Genomic DNA, 19215 nt, shown 5'->3' with positions numbered 1-19215 from the left:
ACAATTTACCAGATGTGGGAGACCCAACGTCGTCTCAGCCAAATCCCAAATCTTGGAAGGAAATTCCCCTGCAACCAACACATGATTAATAGATTCACAATTGTCCATCGAGTAGCAATCACAACATGAGACAATCGGAATGCCCAGGGTCCCAATTCGATCATCTGTAGCTAAACCATTGACCTTGGCTTTCCACATGCATATAGCGATCTTCTTGGGCACAAAAAGTGCCATATCCACTCCATCCATGGTTGGTTTACCCCTTTCAATTGAATGATTTCCCATGCCGTTGAAGAGGAAAAACATCCATAACTAGCAGGTTGCCAAATGATGGAGTCCCGACACTCATTCCCAACTGTTATGCTTTGTACAATTTCCCATTACTTAGCCTCACCAACCAGCTCCACAAGGCGTCCCTCATCCCATCTAATATCCACCCAAACATCCTAAATACAAAAGACCAGGATTCTGAATTAAATCCAAATTCACACATAGGGGCCCGCTTGCAAGTCAATGGTCATACCAAAATGAAGAGCCACCCTCTTTGAGATGTATCTTGGAATTCTAAAATACTTTTGGAAGCACTTGCAACACTGACTTCTAGAAACTAGAAGCCGTGGCCCTTGATTCCATCAGCAACAAATGACCATTTCTCATGTACTTTGCTCGAAAAAATTGTGTCCATAAATTATCCACAGATAACAGCCTCCATGCAAACTTCATGTGTAAAGAATGTTGGACCTCCGAGAATTTACGAAGGCCGAGACCTCCTTCCTTGAAAGGCAAGTAAATTTTTTCCCAAGCATACCATTTCGGCCGAGATTTACCATTCATCTCTCCCCCCAAAAAAGTAGACAATATAGAATTTAGCTTTGTGAAGACAACCATCGAAATCTTCAACACCACCAATAAATGCGTTGCCATACTTGATAAAACATGTTTGAGCAATATGAGCTAACCTCCTTGAGAGAGCAACATCAATTTCTAGCCAGCAACCTTTTCTTTAATTTTGGAAACCAACGGCTCTAGATTTTGCGACGTAAGTCTACCTAAAACAAAAGGAACACCCATATATGTGACAGGAAAACTCCCTTCCATAAAAGTAGTTATCCTTCTCAATCCCCTCCTTCAAGCCCCTGAAATCAACTTTGAGAAAAAAAAAAAATGCAGATTTGTCCTTATTAATCAAGTGGCCCAATTCCTTTGCATAATAATAAAAAAATATTAATAAGCCGGCGTAAAGATCTGATCTTTTCCCCATTCGCAAACACCAACAAATCATCCACATAAAATAAATGAGATACTAGGGGGAGTACCCCCACAGGATGCGTAAAACAACCAATCCGTCTCTCCTCAAAATTCTTATGAATGAGACGGGACAAAACCTCTTGCATTAATATTCTTAGTATTGAAAGGAGCCCACAGTTTCTATTGTTAACTTGTTCAGCAAATAGTTATGCAACATGAATATTCTTTTCCTGAAATGTTTTTTGGCATGTTTGTCTAATATTATTCCATTATTTTGAACATGTACTTACTATTAATTTAGACATTTTACTTATGCTCTAAGTTGCCTATATTGTTATTGTTTGTGAATAATGGAATATTATTGGGCTAAATGCCATTGCATGCAGCATGTTATATTCATATATAAAGGTTACTTAATTAACATAAAGCTGCGCGCGTACCTTCCTAGATCATCAAAGGTACGTGTGTTGTGTGTGTATGAAGTACGTAGGTGCATGAGTAATGCGTATCTTGAGGGAAATACTAGAGCATGTTAAGTACTGATTTTGTGTCTGCGCGCATCATGTGGTAATTAATATATAGCATTCCTTTCTATATACTATTAATTATATTACCCTGAGAAGTTTGCCGATTTGCTAATTAATTGTGGTGTTTCGGGTATGGGTAAAACAATATTATTAATTAATTAGAATCCATCCGGAAAAGGTAATGCAATCTTTTCGTAACACTCAAAATACCATATATATATATATATATGAGTCGATCGATATCTCTACATAGAGAAAATCATTCATACGCCATGATCTAATTGCCAGCTACTATAAGATCAATGGCCAGCCATAAATGCAACTATATATAATTCCCAAATAAACCATATGTATGGATGCATGATAATTAGCAACAAATATATTCATGAAATGAGAGAAGATTTCGAGGGAATTAAAGCCTTTATGAGCGCATAAACAACATTAACGATGGGTGATTTTGCACATTTATTTCGCCAACTTCTCATTAGCTTTTCACACCTCTTGGCTTTATAATAAGAAGACGTACATATATACTCATGCTTCATATTGCGCAAGCCAGTCAAGCTTGCAATCAAGTAAAGAAATTACAATGGTGATGGACAACCACTTTCCCGAAGACTTGTTGTTACAGATTCTGCTATCGCTGCCTGTTATATCCCTATCACGATTCAAGTGCGTTTGCAAATCCTGGTACGCCTTCATTTCAGATCAAACCTTCATCTATAAACACCTCCTCCACGCTCAGTGCCCGTCCAACCGGAACAAGAATGCCCTTCTTCTAGTTAAGCGGCGTGATAAAATCACCACGAAACTTGTCGTCTCCACACTTTCTTATGAAACTCTCAAAGTATCCGTCGCACAGGTACCCTTACCATCATCATATTCTGGAATTATCGACGAGAGAGCACGGATGTATATCGTGGGCTCTTGTAATGGTCTCGTTTGTCTTCACGATAGCAGTAGTTGGAATAATACTCTTTTATGGAACCCTGCAACTAAAGAAACAAAGGTTGTCCCCATATCAAACATGCTCCTCCTTTCTGCCGACTATGATGTTGTCTGCCTTAACGGCATCGGATTTGGTTTTGATGCCAAAACTCACGACTACAAGATAATCAGCCATTTCCATCTCTACGAACCCGACCCTTACTTAGAACAATACTCCCCGATAATCACGTACCGTAGTGAGGTATATAGCTTAAGAGCCGATTCTTGGAGAGAAATTGACAGCGTCAATTGTCATATTTGGGATTCTACTAGAGGTATGAGGACAAACCAGAATGGGATAGGTTCTTGGTGGTCATCGGGTGATAATGATGCAAATTGGGTAGGTATTTTGTCATTTGACATAACCAAGGAGGTATTCCTAGCAACTCCGCTGCCAGATATTAGCGATATAGGGTATCCCTTTCATAAACATCAACAATATTTCTTGTTGAATGAATTGGTTGCTTTCGCTATTTCTTGGAAAGCTATAGGCGAAGAGGGGTCGCGATTGTGGTGGGATATATGGTTATTGAATGAATATGGGGTTACGGAATCTTGGACAAAGCTGTTCAGGGTTGGCCCTCTTACTGGAGTTATTCGACCATTAGAATATTGGATGAATGACATCATATTCTGGGAAAAAGATGATGAACAACTGGCCTTGTATGACCCCTCTACCAAAGAGACGACGAATCTTCAAATTGAAGGAGAAAGTCTGTCGTTCCAGGTTATTACTTACATGGAAAGCCTAGTTTCCATAGGCGGAGCAAATTAGAATGTGTTTCAGACAACAGTTGTACGTACAAGAGGAGCGAAGAGAATTTTATGATTAAGGAATTAGCCTGAGCTAGAACAAGTGTTCTGCATGCACTTAAATCTCTCTTTTACATAATCTTCTTGTCGATCTGTTCTGTTTCTGTCCATGCATTAATAGCATAATAGCATTAGTTGTATGACTGAATGAAAACTACGTACATAGAATTTTTTTCAAAACAGTTTGGCAATTTCTTCTTGACAAATTAGCAAATGCCCTCTTAAATGTTTTGGAAAATGTTTCTTTAAAATACAACCAATATAATAATCTACATGCGCGCAGTACCACCAAATGCAATTACCTCTATCACACCCTGTGTTCTAGATAGTGAAACCAACACAACTTTGTATTGTCTTCTCGATCTGTTAAATTGGGTTTAAATTGCTCAACCTGGGCTGTGATATAAGACTTCAACCCTATGATCCACTATTTACTTAGATAATGTTGTGAATGCTTACAGACTCACAGAGTTCATCTCTAACAAAACAAAAAGATTAGTGTATCTGAGTAAATTAATTTTTTATCTTATAAGGCACATGCAACTCGATCTCACTAAGTGCATTAATGGGGCCAAACCCACCTATAATCTGCGTAATTCTTATATTTTCTTACAGTACAAACATGTAGTGCTTTCACATATCATAAGATGTCAAGCATGCAGTGAATTATATTTGGTCATGTGGAAATAAATAATTACAATTATATATTATGTTGTGATAGGATAGGAGTACCACATCATACATACTGATATAAGAGTAGGGGTACTACCCACACCCCCCAAACGGAGGGCCCTGGTCCCACCCTCACATGCACGAGGGGCAATAGTTTGGGCTTCGCCCCAGCCTTACCCCCAATCCAAATTGAACCCTTATGAAACCCTAATCAACATAAAAAAGTTACAAACACAATCAATAACATCCCTTATAGCATCCAAAACACCGAAGGGGGAAAAACTGGAAAATTAAAAAATAAATTTCTAAAATTTATTTTTTAATGCTTTTTTATGTAATAAGTAAAACTTTTACTTCATACTTTGTGTATATCTTGCCAAGGCAATACAAAAGTCCCACATTGCTTTTTATTTATTTTTATTTCTTTTTTCTTTTAGCTTTAGTGTGAGACTTGTATTGCCAAGGCAACCTATAAAAGGACCACCCTACTACACTACAACTTACATAAAATAGGCACTAGAAAATTTTAAAACTACATAATTTTTAAATTATAGTCATATTGACAATTTTGAATCAAAAAATATGTTTTTGACTACCTTTAGACCCATGAGAAATTTTTGGGCTAGTGGGCAATATTCCATTATTGAAATGGGCTGGGGCTGGGTATCCTACCCTTGAGATGCAGGGGTGGTGTCTGGGGTTGAAAACCCCACCCCCTGCCTCTTAGGGTGCGGGTAGCTCAAAGTCTATTCTAGCATCAATGAGCCTCAATAGATGTACCAGGCAGCATCAACAAATGAAAATTTGTGTTTGATTATATATCTATATTAGAATTGAACAATATAAAATTCACCGGCTGCTTTACATGATTTTCAAAATCACTAGTAAAAAGACTATATATCTAAATTATATATGACCAAAAGACAATGTTCTGGAAAGAAATCTTTTTCACATATCTGGATTGGAATCTTCTAGGATTACAGCTAGTGTCAACAAGGAGCTTTGATAGCAATCACCTCAACAAAGTACATATACCAGAATGAGCATGAGATATAAGAATAAAAAACGATTTAAGAATAAAAAAGCATTAAAAAATAAATTTCCAAGCTTTCCCCCCTTTCTTGCGATTTTGCGAAGCGTTTTCTTCTCTTAGATTGGATCATATTTGTTTGCCTTTTCCAAATGAATCACGATTTTGCAGCGATATATACTAGAAACATGTCGGCAAAGAGAGAGAGAAACGGGTAGATAGCTCATGCTAACTATTAACGGAAGGTATGCCAAAGATCTTATCTTCTAATTTGCAACTTGAAACACAGTGCCTTCCATTACCAAATATGCTAGAACATGGCTTCATCGTGTCAGCAAACGTTTTCTGCAACGGAAAAAAAATAAAAAATAAAAAAAATCTCTTTTTCACTTGTTGCATCAGCCTTTTAATGGAACCTAAAAAACTTTGAAAATGTTATTTGCCTAGATGATAAGTACCTTGCACCAGTGACAACTCACACAAAGAAACTTGAATCAAGAACTCAAAGAATTGTGAACAATGAAATGACTGAAATCCATGAATCAAGAATAGAATTCTTGGAAGAAGCCTTTGAGGGACTTCCAACCTCTTATAATTACTCAACTTCTATTAAAATATTTCAATACAGAATCATACGAGGCCTTTATTTTTATAAGCCCCTTTTTATGTAAAATGACAACGTATCAAACTCAACTAATACAAATAGATGCAACACGCACCATTTCAATCCATATTACACTAATTGATCACAACGCATTGTATCACTTAAACAGTGCACACTGTTTCACTTGGACAGTTAAACTATTAATCCCATGAATCCATTCCCAGCACTTCACTCAATTTCTCACAACAGGTTTTACACTTAACAATCTCCCCCCCTTTATGGCCCTTGACCTCAAGGGCCTGATAAATTCCCCCTCCATTAAAGGACCTTGCCTACGAGATGTGGGTAAAGCCTCTACAGGTTCCACAACAACTCCCATGAATTATCCTTAGTTGGTGCACCAAGCCACTTCACTAAGATTTTAGTAGTTGCATGCTACCCCACCTTCCTCAATCTCCTCTCCAAAATTTTGCTTAAGTTCAGGCTGACTTGACCTTGAGAATCCAAAGGTGGAAGAGTAGGCGGTGGAGTAATATTTTGGCCAAGTTTCTTCTTTAAGCAAGAAACATAAAATACTAGATGTAGTTTTAAACTATTAGGCAAATCCAACTTATAAGCTACAGAAGCAACTTTTTGTTAAAGGGACCGAAAAATCTTAAAGCAAGCTTTAGATTATGCCTCGTAGCCACAGACTTTTGTCTATAGGGTTGGAGCCTAAAAAACACCCAGTCATCTACCTCAAAAACTCTTTTGTTATTTCTTGACAACAAACAGTTTCGTTCTCTGTTGAGACTTCAGCAAATTCTTTTTTAACAATGTCATAATCTCATCCCTCGACCTTAATTGTTGATTAAATGCAGCATTAGCACCAGTGCCAGAAATGCAAGTTAACAATCTGGAAGGTGGAAATCCATAAAGAGCCCCAAAAGGCCATAAACCAGTAGAGGAGTGACAGGTGGTGTGATAACACAATTCTGCCATAGAAGTCTACAAACTCGATTCCTTAATTTTGTCACTAGTATAACATCTCAAGTAGCCTTCCAAAACCTTATTTAAAGGTTTAGTATGCCCATCACATTTTGGATGTTAGGCAGAGCTAAAGTTAAGGGTAGTACCATGTAACTGAAATAGTTCTTTCCAGAGATTCTGGATGATAGGCAGAGCTAAAGTTAAGGGTAGTACAGTGTAACCAAAATAGCTCTTTCCAGAAACTGCTTGTGAAAATGGGATCTTGATCAGAAACAATTGACTTGGGAAGTCCATGCAGCTTGAAAAATCTATTCAAAAATATCTCAGCGACTTTAGTGGCTGTATAAGGATGGGCCATAGGGAAGAAATGCCCAAACTTTGTAAGCCTGTCTACTACTACAAAGATTACTATGGATCCTTTAGAAAAAGGCAATCCCTATAAAATCCATTGAAATATCTTGCCATGGAGAAGAGGGAATAGGCAATGGTTGCAAAAGGCCAGCTGGGTGAACTGTCTCATTCTTACTTCTCTGACATATCTCACATTCTCTAACCAAATTTCTAATATCCTTCCTCATGCCTCCACAGAAAACTTCCTACTTAGCTCTATGCAGTGTCTTATGGTATCCCACATGGCCAGCATGTGGTTTATGGTGAATGTGTTGTAACACCTTAGGTTTGAAAGGAGAATTTTTCACCACCGTTATCTTGCATTTCCTCAACAGCGAGCCTTGTTGCAGGGTATAATGCTTAGATCCCTCCTAACCTTGTTGAAGCCTCAATATAATGCCACTGGTGTTTGCACATAACTGATAACTCTGCTTTAACTCCTTAATCCAATCTGAAGTTGGAAATGTAATTAGTGCCAAGACAGCTACCTCTTCCTCAGATTATCTTGAAAGTGCATCAACTAGGAGTGAAAATCGACATATTCGGCGTGGTTTTTGGGCAAAACTAATGCCGACTGATGCAGTTGAAGTGGGAGGAGCCATCGACCATAACCGATCGATGAGATGAAGGAAAACTGGCCGTATTGACTCCGGCTATTTTTTGTCGGTTCTCGACCTATTTTTAGTTCTCCTGGTGGCTTATTTTGCCTGAGAGAGAGAGAGAGAGAGAGAGAGAGAGAGAGAGAGAGAGAGAGAGAGAGAGAGAGAGAGAGAGAGAGAGAGAGAGAGAGAGAGAGAGAGAGAGAGAGAGAGAGAGAGAGAGAGAGAGCACTAGTGCAACAGATGCGGGGGAAAGAAGAAGCTCAAGGTTGAAGATGGTCTCATCTCGAAACGATGTCATTTGGTTTAAAATCAAACGGCGTCATTTCAATTACATTTTTTTTTCATACGCCTTGCATGAAACAACGCCATTTCCAAATGGCATATTTTCAATTATCTGTTGTCTACGATACTAAAAAAATGACCTCGTTCCACTTAAACTTAAGTGGAAAGGAGTCGTTTTGAGTATGTATATTAAATTTAAAAAAAAAAAGCTTTATTGGTTTGGCCAGTTCAGCGGTTTGAACTAGGGTCAAACCACTACCGTACTGACATAGGTCGATTTTGAAGAAATGGCATCGTGCGCCGATAGGTTCACCACCGGTTCCAACCTGTTCCTGACGTGGACAGTCGGTTCACGCCGGTGGCGATCGGTTTTTCAGTCTTCTGTACACCCCTAGCATCAGCCACTTTATTATCTTCACCCCTCTTATTATCAATTATGAAATTATAGCCCATCAACTTCCAAAGCCACTTCTATTGGACCTCATGGCCAACCCTTTGTTCAAGTAAGTACCTTAAATCTTATTGATCAGTCTTGACCTGGAAGGCTCTACCCAACAAATATGGTGTCCATTTAGCACCTGCAGAGACTAATGTAAGCAATTCTTTTTCATAAGTGGACAATAAGAGTGCTTTTCCCTTCAAAACTTTGCTATAAAAACCTATAGGTTGACCCTTCTGCACAAGTACAACTCCTAACCCCCCACCAGAAGCATCACACTCAATCGTGAAGTTTTGAGAAAAATCTAGCAACCTCAATACGGGAGGTTGAGTTACAATTGTCTTTAATTTCAAAAATGCTTGAGTTGCTGCATCACTCCAAGCAAAAGAATTCTTCTTAAGTAACTCAGTCAATGGGGCTGCAATCATGCCATAATTCCTTACAAATTTCCTATAATAACTTGTAAGATCAAGAAACCCTCTCAAAGCCTTTACAAATTTAGGAATAGGCCACTCCATCATTGTAGAAATCTTTGAAAGATCACATTTAACTCCACTCCCAGAAATTAGATGGGCCAAATAATTGATTTCTTCCAACCCAAATCTGCCCTTGGATATCTTTGCATACAAAGTATGTTGCTTCAACACCCCCAATACAGTTATAAGATGTTCAACATGTTCTACTAAACTTGAATTGTAAATTAAAATGTCATCAAAGAAGACAAAAACAAATCTTTTCAAGAAAGGTTTGAAGCATAGTTTTGAATTCTGTTCAGTTCTGTTCTAGTGTAGTATTCAGTACACTAAACCTCATTGTTCTGTTTCGCTCCAACATTCCTGCCCGTGTTGGTCTGTTTTGGCCATTTCGGTTGAAATTGGCATTCCGGCTCTTATTCCGTTTCAGATTATTTTTGTAATTTTCTTGTACTTGGATGACATTTTTGTAAATTTTAAATTTGGATGGTATTTAATTAGTTCTAAAGTATAAAATGTATTTATATAATTTTAATTTTTTGTAATTTTAAGTATGTCCCATCATTCTCTATTTTCTTAGATATAATTATTTTTAATAATTTCTCTATTCTTTTATTTCTTTTATTTGTTGCTGTTTCTCAAATTTTTTATTTTTTAAACTATTCGGTTTGGTTGATTAAAATTCTCATCTCAAAATCAAAATTTTCATCTCATCATTACAACTTTTCCAAATCTCCATACAAAATATAATAAATAATTCAACTTTTTCTTAACTTTTTCAAATCACAAAACAATAATAATATTAAAATATAATATTTTAATATTTCATCTTAAAATTCAAAATTCTCATATATTCATTTTAGAAATTTTCAATTCTTCCATATATATATATGCACATATACATGATACACACTTACACATATATATATATATGTGTGTGTGTATTTATTATTTTAGTTGATAGTTTATATATACATATAATTATTTATATATAATATATAATTAATCCTAAAACGGTATCTAAAACGATAGCGGTACCAAAATATTTCGTTTCAATAGCTTAACCGAAATGGCCACCGAAATAGTATTCAAAACTTTGGTTTGAAGATGTCATTCATAAGACCTTGAAAGGTTGCAGGGATATTAGTAAGCCCAAAGGCCATTACTAAGAACTCATAGTGGCCCTCATGAGTTCCAAAAGCTGTTTTTTCAATATCCTTAACTTTAACTCTAATCTGGTTGTAACCAGATCTTAAATCCAACTTAGAAAAAATTATTGTCCCAAATAATTCATCAAAAAACTCATCCATGACAGGTATTGGAACCTTGTCTTTGATAGTTTCTTTATTAAGTGCACAATAATCAATGCACATTCTCCAAGTTCCATCTGCCTTTTTCACCAATACGACTGGTGAAGAAAAATGACTTTGGCTAGGCCTCACAACTTCATATTGCAATAAGTCTTGGACAAATTTTTTAATTTCAGATTTTTGGTAGTGTGGATACCAGTAGGGCCTTATGGAAGTAGGTGTTGTTCCTTGCTTCAATGGAATATGATATTCTGAAGCCCTTCTTGGTGGCAGACCAAATGGTTCAGAAAAATCCTCTTTGAATTCTTCCAGAACTTCAGCCAACTCCACAGATTGCTTCTCAATATTCTAAACTTCTTCCACTGACATCGATTGTTGAAACTAGCCTTGCTTTCTTATCAAAGAAGACTTAAAACAATTCCCTCCAGGCCAAACATTTATATTATCATAATTTAAACCTTGTAAGGACAACTTCAATTGACCCACACAAAAGCTCATTGACATGCTAGTAAAATCCCAATTAATAAGACCCAAGGTAATTAATATATAGCATTCCTTTCGATATAATATTAATTATATTACCCTAAGAATTTTGCCGATTTGCTAATTAATGGGCATGGGTAAAACAATATTATTAATTAATTAATTAGAATCTCTCCGGAAAAGGTAAGTACAATCTTTTCACAACGCTCAAAATCACCCTTTATATATATATATATATATATATATGACTCGATCGATATCTCTACATAGAGAAAATCATTCATACGCCATGATCTAATTATTGCCAGCTATTATATGATCAATGGCCAGCCATAAATGCAACTATATATAATTCCCAAATAAACCATATGTATATGTGCATGATAATTAGCAACAAATATATTCATGAAAAGAGAGAAGATTTCGAGGGAATTAAAGCCTTCATGAGCACATAAACAACACTAACGTTGGGTGATTTTACACATTTATTTCGCCAACTTCTCATTAGCTTTTCACACCTCTTGGCTTTATAATAAGAAGACGTACATATATACTCATGCTTCATATTGCGCAAGCCAGTCGAGCTTGCAATGAAGTAAAGAAATTACAATGGTGATGATGTTGTGCCTCCGGCCTGTCCAAAAATCACACAAGACAATAGTTAAGTGGTTCAGCAAATTGCCTACGTCCACTGGAGACTCTTTTATAGAATTTTTACAAGATTTACAAAAAACTCTACAAATTTCTATCTCTCTCTCACGTCCCTCTTTCTTTCTATTTTTCTTTCTCCCCACTTTCTCTTCTGCACAATTAAGCTCTCCTATTTATAGGAGAGCAAACCTCTACGATGCAGCATCTTCTGACTTTGCTAGAGGGTGGGTGCCTAGTAAAACAAAGCATGGTGGGTGGCCTAACAAAATTGGTGCCTAACAAAACAAAGCACCTAACGGTGCATGTGCAGCAGGCCACTTGGATGGCTTTCAACAATCACCCCCTCCACCCAAGTGTGCCATACCAGGCTGCTTGCAAATTGATTCATTTTTCAAATGAATGCACATCTTTCTTTGACATGAGAGACTTCTGCTATTGAATACGCTTCAATGCACTCGAGGGTGCTTAGCAGTGTACAATATTGATCAAGTCCAAACAGTGTTGGAACTTGATCCCTGTGGCGACCTTCGTCAACATATATGCTGGATTATCTTTAGTGCCAATCTTCTGAAGTTTGATGTCCTCTTCTTCTAATATTTCACGTACAAAGTGAAATCAGACATCTATGTGTTTTGTTCGAGAGTAATATACTTGATTTTTGGCCAAATGAATTGCACTCTGGCTGTCACAGTAAACGGTAACCTCTTGCTGCTTAAAGCCCAAATCTGTTACCAATCCCTGTAACCAAATAGCTTCTTTCACGGCTTCTGTTACAGCCATGTATTTAGCCTCAGTTGATGATAGTGCAATGGTTGACTGCAAAGTTGATCGCCAACTAACTGGTCCTCCAGCCATAGTGAACACATATCCAGTTGTCGATCGGCGTTTGTTAAGATCACCTGCATAGTCTGAGTCAACATATCCAGTTACTAGACTATTTTCACTCTTCTCGAACTTCAAACCAACATCTACGGTCCCTGAAATATACCGTAGAATCCACTTAGCAGCATGCCAATGAACCTTTCTAGGATTATGCATATAGCGACTAACTAAGCTAACGGCCTAGGAGATATCAGGTCGTGTACATACCATGACATACATTAAGCTTCCAACAACACTTGCATATGGGACATTCCTCATGTAGTCCCGTTCTTCATTGGTTTTAGGAGACTGCAATGCACTGAGCTTGAAATATGGGGCCATAGGAGTACTCACCGACTTCGTCTTCGATTCGATGTTGAATTGTTGTAGTTTTCTCTTCAGATACTGCTTCTGAGTAAGGTGAACTATACCTTTCACCCTATCTCTATTGATCTCCATCCCCAATATTCTTCGAGCTTCTCCCAGATCTTTCATTTCAAACTCATTACTTAACTGAGTTTTTAAGCGATCTATCTCCCTCTTGCTTTTACATGTAATTAACATACCATCTACATATAAAAGCAAATAAATGAAAGATCCATTTGCAAGTTTTTTGAAATACACACAATGATCGTATTGGCAACGAGTGTATTTCAGATCCATCATAAAGCGATCGAAACGCTTGTACCATTGCCGATGTGACTGCTTCAAGCCATAGAGAGAATTCTTCAGATTGCATACCCAATTTTCTTTGCCAGCTTCCTTGAATCCTTCTGGTTGAGACAGATAAATCTCCTCTTCCAGATCACCATGTAAGAAAGTTGTCTTTACATCAAGCTGTGCTAACTCAAGATCATATTGTGCAACCAAAGCTAGCAATATCCGAATGGATGAATGCTTCACAACAGGAGAGAATACTTCATTGTAGTCAATTCTCTCTGTCTGAGTGTAGCCCTTGGCTACCAACCTAGTTTTGTATCGTAATCTATTTTTAGCAGCTTGATCATCTTTATGATTGAAGATCCACTTACAGCCAATTGTCTTCTTTCCTTTTCGAAGTGGCACAAGCTCCCAAGTCTGGTTCTGGTGAAGAGACTGCATCTCTTCATTCAGCGCCTTTGTCCATTCAACTTGTTCACTGGACTGTATGGCTTCTCTGTAAGTGGTTGGGATCTCACCCCCTTCAGTTGGTAATGCATATGTCACATAGTCTGCAAAACATGTCGGTACACGTTTCTCTCGTCTCGGTCTGTTGGTTGCTATTGATTTAGGTTGACATGGAGGTACTGTGACTGGATTATCAAGCTCATCTTGTCCATGCTTTCCCAACTTCTTTGAAGTAATAAACTTCACACTCTGCGAATTATCTGATGTTTCGCCATCACTGCTGCCTTCAATAGAATCTTTATGCTTATGTGACTTAAGCATCTCAGATTCGTTGAATGTAACATCTCTACTGATGATCACCTTTTTGGACTCTATGCACCAGAGTCTATACCCTTTTACACCAGTACTAAAGCCTAAGAATTTTACTTTCTTGGCTCTAGGATCAAGCTTACTTTCTTTAGCATGATAGTAAGTAGGACATCCAAAAATGTGTAAAGAGTCATAATCAGTAGCATGTGTACCTCTCCACATTTCAGTGGGTGTCTTCCCATCATTGGCAGCTGCGGGTAGTCGGTTGATGAGGTGGCTAGCATATGTCACAGCTTCAACCCAAAATTTCTTACTGAATCCAGTATTCAGCAACATACATCGCACTTTCTCTAATAAAGTACGATTCATTTGTTCTGCCACACCGTTTTGGTGTGGTGTACCTCGTACTGTGAAGTGTCTAACAATTTCCTCTCTCCGGCATACTTCCATGAAGGGGTTTGAAGTGTACTCACCTCCATTATCAGATCTGAGCCGCTTTATCTTCCTGCCGGTTTGAGTCTCAACCATTTTCTTCCAATCAAGGAAGATTTTCAGCACTTCATCTTTCTTCTTCATTGTATACACCCACACACAATGAGAATAATCATCAACAAAAGTTACAAACCAATGTTTACCTTCCAAATATGCATTTTGGGTAGGTCCCTAAACATCAGAGTGCACATAGTCAAGTATTCCCTGTGTATTGTGTATTGCGGTTCCAAACTTGATTCGCCTCTGCTTCTCCAATACACAGTGCTCACAGAAAGACAGTTTACCAGTCTTGGCACCCTTGAGTAAGCCTTGTTTCACTAGTGTTTGCAAAGCTTTTTCTCCTGCGTGTCCCATACGCATATGCCAAAGACTAGTGGTGTCATCATCAGTCTCATCGAGCTTCTCACAGCCTGTGGAAGCTCTTCCATCAACAGTACTTCCTTGCAAGAAGTATAAGTTTCCTCGCCTCAAGCCCTTCATTGCCACCTGAACTCCCATTAGTACTTTGAGAGTTCCGTCTTCAATGGTGATTCTGAATCCCTCTGAATCCAGAGATCCCAGTGAGATGAGATTTTTTCACAAGTGCGGAACGTATTAAACTTCTGTCAGACTCTTGACGCTACCATCGTGCAGCTATAACCAAATGCTACCTATTCCTTGAGTCTTACAGGCACACTCATTGCCCATAAGTACTGCCCCACCATCAATCTTTGTGAAGTCAGTAAACTAGTCCCGATTAGGACACATGTGATAGGTACATACAGAATCCATAATCCATTCATCAGAATGACAAATGGATGATGAACTTATCAAGAAAAAATCTGAATCATCATCTCTATCCACGACATTGGCTGTGGTGGGTTGATTCTGCTGTTGTCCCTTCAGCTTGGGACAATCCTTCTTCCAGTGTCCTTTGTTACAACAAAAGGAACATTCGTCTCTGGCGAGTTTTCTACTGACTGATGAACCTCGTGATGTGGCCCGAGTTTTCGATTGAAAACCATTCTTCTTTCTGGGATACCTTGACTGTGGTCTCCCTCTTGCTATTAGAGCTTCACTTGATGTATCTTGTTGTACCTGCTTATCATTTTTTCGGTACTCATTGCTAATTAAAGAACTAGATACATATTCAAAACTAATCTTTTCCTTCCCATACATTAGAGTAGTAATTAAATGCTCATATGTATCAGGCAAGAAATTTGACAAAAGTAAAGCTTTATCTTCATCTTCGATTTTAACATCCAAGTTTAACAAATCAGCAAGAATTTGGTTATAATTATTCAGATGTTCAGACATTGAAATACCTTCACGAAATTGGAATCTGAAGAGCTTCTTCTTCAAATGCAAACGGCTCTCAATGCTCTTCTTCTTGAACTTATCCTCCAATTTCGGCCAAAGTACCCTAGCATTTGTCTCTCTCATGACAAAATACTTTTGTTCTTTGGTAAGGCATAATCGGATTGTACTACAAGCTTGAATATTAAGCTTCTTCCAATCCTGATCAGTCATATCATCTGGTTTTCCTTCCAACGCAATATCCAACTCTTGTTGGATCAAAACGTCAATGACTTCACACTACCACATGCCGAAGTTGCTTGTTCCATTGAACTTTTCAACTTCAAACTTGGCATTTGACACAGTGGACCGATGCCCGGAGCTACTGGCATTTTTAGAGCTCCTATCTCTTCTAGATCCTTCCATTTGAATTTAGAAAATTTAGACTCAAAATTTTAAAATTCTAACCGTACGGATGAGTCCAGAATGATCCAAATAGTTGGAAAGCACTACTTGATTGTTGAAATCGGACTCCAAATAGCTTAGATCAAGCCCAAAATGGATTTGGAAAATGGACGGTCCTGATCGTTTGGCGCGTGGGATGCACGCGCTGCGTAGAGCGTCTTGTCGGCGCATGGATTACACGTGTTGAATCTCTGTAGGGCGCTGAGGAGCGTGGGGAACGTGTAGAACACGCGCTGAAGCTCGGTAGGGGGCATGGGGGCCCGTGGGCACGTGTCTGCCACGCGTCTTCCTCCTCTAGAGCATGTGGGTGTGCATGGGCGCGTGTGGCTCTGTCGTCTTCAACCTCCGATGTGCGTGGGGGCGTGTGAGTTGCAGCAGATGCACGTGCAATGGATTCATCTCGACGCGAGGAACACCCTGGAGTTGTCAAAAGTTGATTTTGACCAACTTGAATTTTTAGACAGCTAGAACCAGAGCTCTGATACCAATTGTTGTGACTCCGGCCTGCCCAAACATCACACAAGATAATATTTAAGTGGTTTAGCAAATTGCCTACGTCCACTGGAGCCTCTTTTATAGAATTTGTACGAGATTTACAAAAAGCACTACAAATTTCTATCTCTCTCTCACGTCCCTCTTTCTCTCTATTTTTCTTTCTCCCCACTTTCTCTTCTGCACAATTAAGCTCTCCTATTTATAGGAGAGCAAACCTTTATGATGCAACATCTTCTGACTTTGCTGGAGGGTGGGTGCCTAGTAAAACAAAGCATGGTGGGTGGCCTAACAAAATTGGTGCCTAACAAAACAAAGCACCTAACAGTGCATGTGCAGCAGGCCACTTGGGTGGCTTTCAATAGATGAACAACCACTTTCCAGAAGAGTTGTTGTTACAGATTTTGCTATGGCTGCTTGTATTACCCTATCGCGATTCAACTGCGTTTGCAAATCCTGTATGCCTTCATTTCATATCAAACCTTCATCTATAAACACCTCCTCCACACTCAGTCCTCGTCCAACCGGAACAAGAATGCCCTTCTTCTAGTTGAGCGGTGTGATAAAATCACCACGAAACTTGTCATCTCCACACTTTCTTATGAAACTCTCCAAGTATCCCTTGCACAGGTACCCTTACCATCATCAAACTCTGGAATTATCGACAAGAGAGCACGGATGTATATCATGGGCTCTTTTAATGGTCCCGTTTGTCTTCACGATAGCGGTAGTTGGAATAATACTCTTTTATGGAACCCTGCAACTAAAGAAACAAAGGTTGTCCCCATATCAAACATGCCCCTCCTTTCTGCCGACTACGATATTGTCTCCCTTAACGACATAGGATTTGGCTTTGATGCCAAAACTTACGACTACAAGATAATCAGCCATTTCCATCTCTACGAACTTGACCCTTACTTAGAACAATACTCGCCGATAATCACGTACCGTAGTGAGGTATATACCTTAAGAGCCGATTCTTGGAGAGAAATTGACAGCGTCCCTTGTCATATTTGGGATTCTACTAGAGGTATGAGGACAAACCAGAATGGGATGGGTACTTGGTGGGCATCGGGTGATAATGGTATAAATTGGGAAGGTATTTTGTCATTTGACATAACCAAGGAGGTATTCCTAGAAACTCCGCTGCTAGATGTTAGCGATAGAGTGTATCCCTTTTGTAAATATCTAGAATATTTCTTGTTGAACGAATTGGTTGCTCTCGCTATTTCTTGGAAAGTTATAGGCGAAGAGGGGTTGCGAATGTGGTGGGATATATGGTTGTTGCATGAATATGGGGTTACGGAATCTTGGACAAAGTTGTTCAGGGTTGGCCCTCTTACTGGAGTTATTTGACCACTAGAATATTGGATGAATGACATCATATTCTGGGAAAAAGATGATGACCAACTGGCCTTGTATGACCCCTCTACCAAAGAGATGATGGATCTTCAAATTGAAGGAGAAAGTCTCTCGTTCCAGGTTATTACTTACATTAGCGGAGCAAATGATATAGTATGAAGAACAGAACAATTGTGAAAAGCATTAGAACGTGTTTCAGACAAAAGTTGTACGTAGCAGAGATAAGAGTGAAGAGAATTTTATGATTAAGGAATTAGCCTGAGCTAGCACAAGTGTTTTGCAAGCACTTAAATCTTTCTTTTACATAATCTTCTTGTCTGTTATGTTTCTGTTCATGTATTAATAGCATAATAGCATTAGTTGTTTGACTGAATGAAAACTACGTACATAGAATTTTTTTCAAAACAGTTTGGAAATTTCTTCTTAATAAATTAGCAAATGCCCTCTTAAATGTTTTGGAAAATGTTTCTTTAAAATACAACCAAAATAATAATCTACATGCGCGCAGTACCACCGAATGCAATTAGCTCTATCACACCCTGTGTTCTAGATACTGAAACCAACACAACTTTGTATTGTCATCTCTGTTAAATTGGGTTTTGAATTGCTCAACTTGGGCTGTGATATAGGACTTCAACCCTATGATCCACTATTTACTTAGATAATAATGTGAATGCTTACAGACTCACAGAGTTCATCTCTAACAAAATAAAAAGATTAGTGTATCTGACTAAATTAATTTGTTCTTTTATCTTATAAGGCACATGCAACTCGATCTCATTAAGTGCATTATCGGGGCCAAACCCACCTATAATCTGCATAATTCTTATATTTTCTTACAGTACAAACATGTAGTGCTTTCAAACTATCAGAAGATGTCATGTATGTAATTATATTTGGTCATGTGGAAATAAATAATTACAATTATATATTATGTTGTGATAGAATAGGATAGCAGTACCACATCATACATACTGATATAGGAGTAGGGGTACTACCCACACCCCCTAAACGGAGGGCCCTGGTCCCACCCTCACATGCACGAGGGGCAATAGTTTGGGCCTCGGCCCCAGCCTTACACCCAGTCCAAATTGAACCCTTAGGAAACCCTAATCAATATAAAAAAGTCACAAACACAGTCAATAACATCCCTTACAGCATCCAAAACACCGAAGGGGGAAAGCTGGAAAATTAAAAAATAAATTTTCAAAATTTATTTTTTAATGCTTTTTTATGTATTAAGTAAAACTTTTACTTCATACTTTGTGTATATCCTGCCAAGGCAATACAAAAGTCCCACATTGCTTTTTTTTTTTTTTTTTTTTTTTTTTTTTTTTTTTTCTTTTAGCTTTAGTGTGAGACTTGTATTGCC

The 19215-nt window shown here is 38.2% G+C and overlaps 2 protein-coding genes across 2 annotated transcripts; both read left to right on the top strand.

Annotated features, from left to right (window-relative positions):
• Window positions 1-2364: 2364 nt before the first annotated feature.
• LOC122315504 (F-box/kelch-repeat protein At3g06240-like) lies at window positions 2365-3537 on the top strand. Its single transcript, XM_043131436.1, has one exon. It carries the CDS (start codon window positions 2365-2367, stop codon window positions 3535-3537), a length of 1173 nt encoding a protein of 390 aa, XP_042987370.1.
• Window positions 3538-16846: 13309 nt separating this feature from the next.
• Window positions 16847-17837, top strand: LOC122315503 (F-box/kelch-repeat protein At3g06240-like). The gene is made up of 2 exons (XM_043131435.1): window positions 16847-16939; window positions 17112-17837. The coding sequence occupies exons 1-2, from the start codon at window positions 16847-16849 to the stop codon at window positions 17835-17837; spliced, it is 819 nt and encodes a 272-aa protein (XP_042987369.1).
• The last annotated feature ends 1378 nt before the right edge of the window (window positions 17838-19215 follow it).

Source organism: Carya illinoinensis, chromosome 7, assembly GCF_018687715.1.
Source record: "Carya illinoinensis cultivar Pawnee chromosome 7, C.illinoinensisPawnee_v1, whole genome shotgun sequence".
Taxonomy (NCBI): domain Eukaryota; kingdom Viridiplantae; phylum Streptophyta; class Magnoliopsida; order Fagales; family Juglandaceae; genus Carya; species Carya illinoinensis.
Note: the sequence above shows the minus strand (reverse complement) of the source record. Positions and strands in the feature narration are given on the sequence as shown.

Excerpts from the sequence above, each read along its gene's own strand:
- LOC122315504 (XM_043131436.1), top strand. The coding sequence starts at position 2,365 with ATGGTGATGGACAACCACTTTCCCGAAGACTTGTTGTTACAGATTCTG.
- LOC122315503 (XM_043131435.1), top strand. The coding sequence starts at position 16,847 with ATGAACAACCACTTTCCAGAAGAGTTGTTGTTACAGATTTTGCTATGG. Across the intron at positions 16,940-17,111 it reads CAACTGCGTTTGCAAATCCT|GTACCCTTACCATCATCAAA; the intron begins GTATGCCTTCAT and ends TCCCTTGCACAG.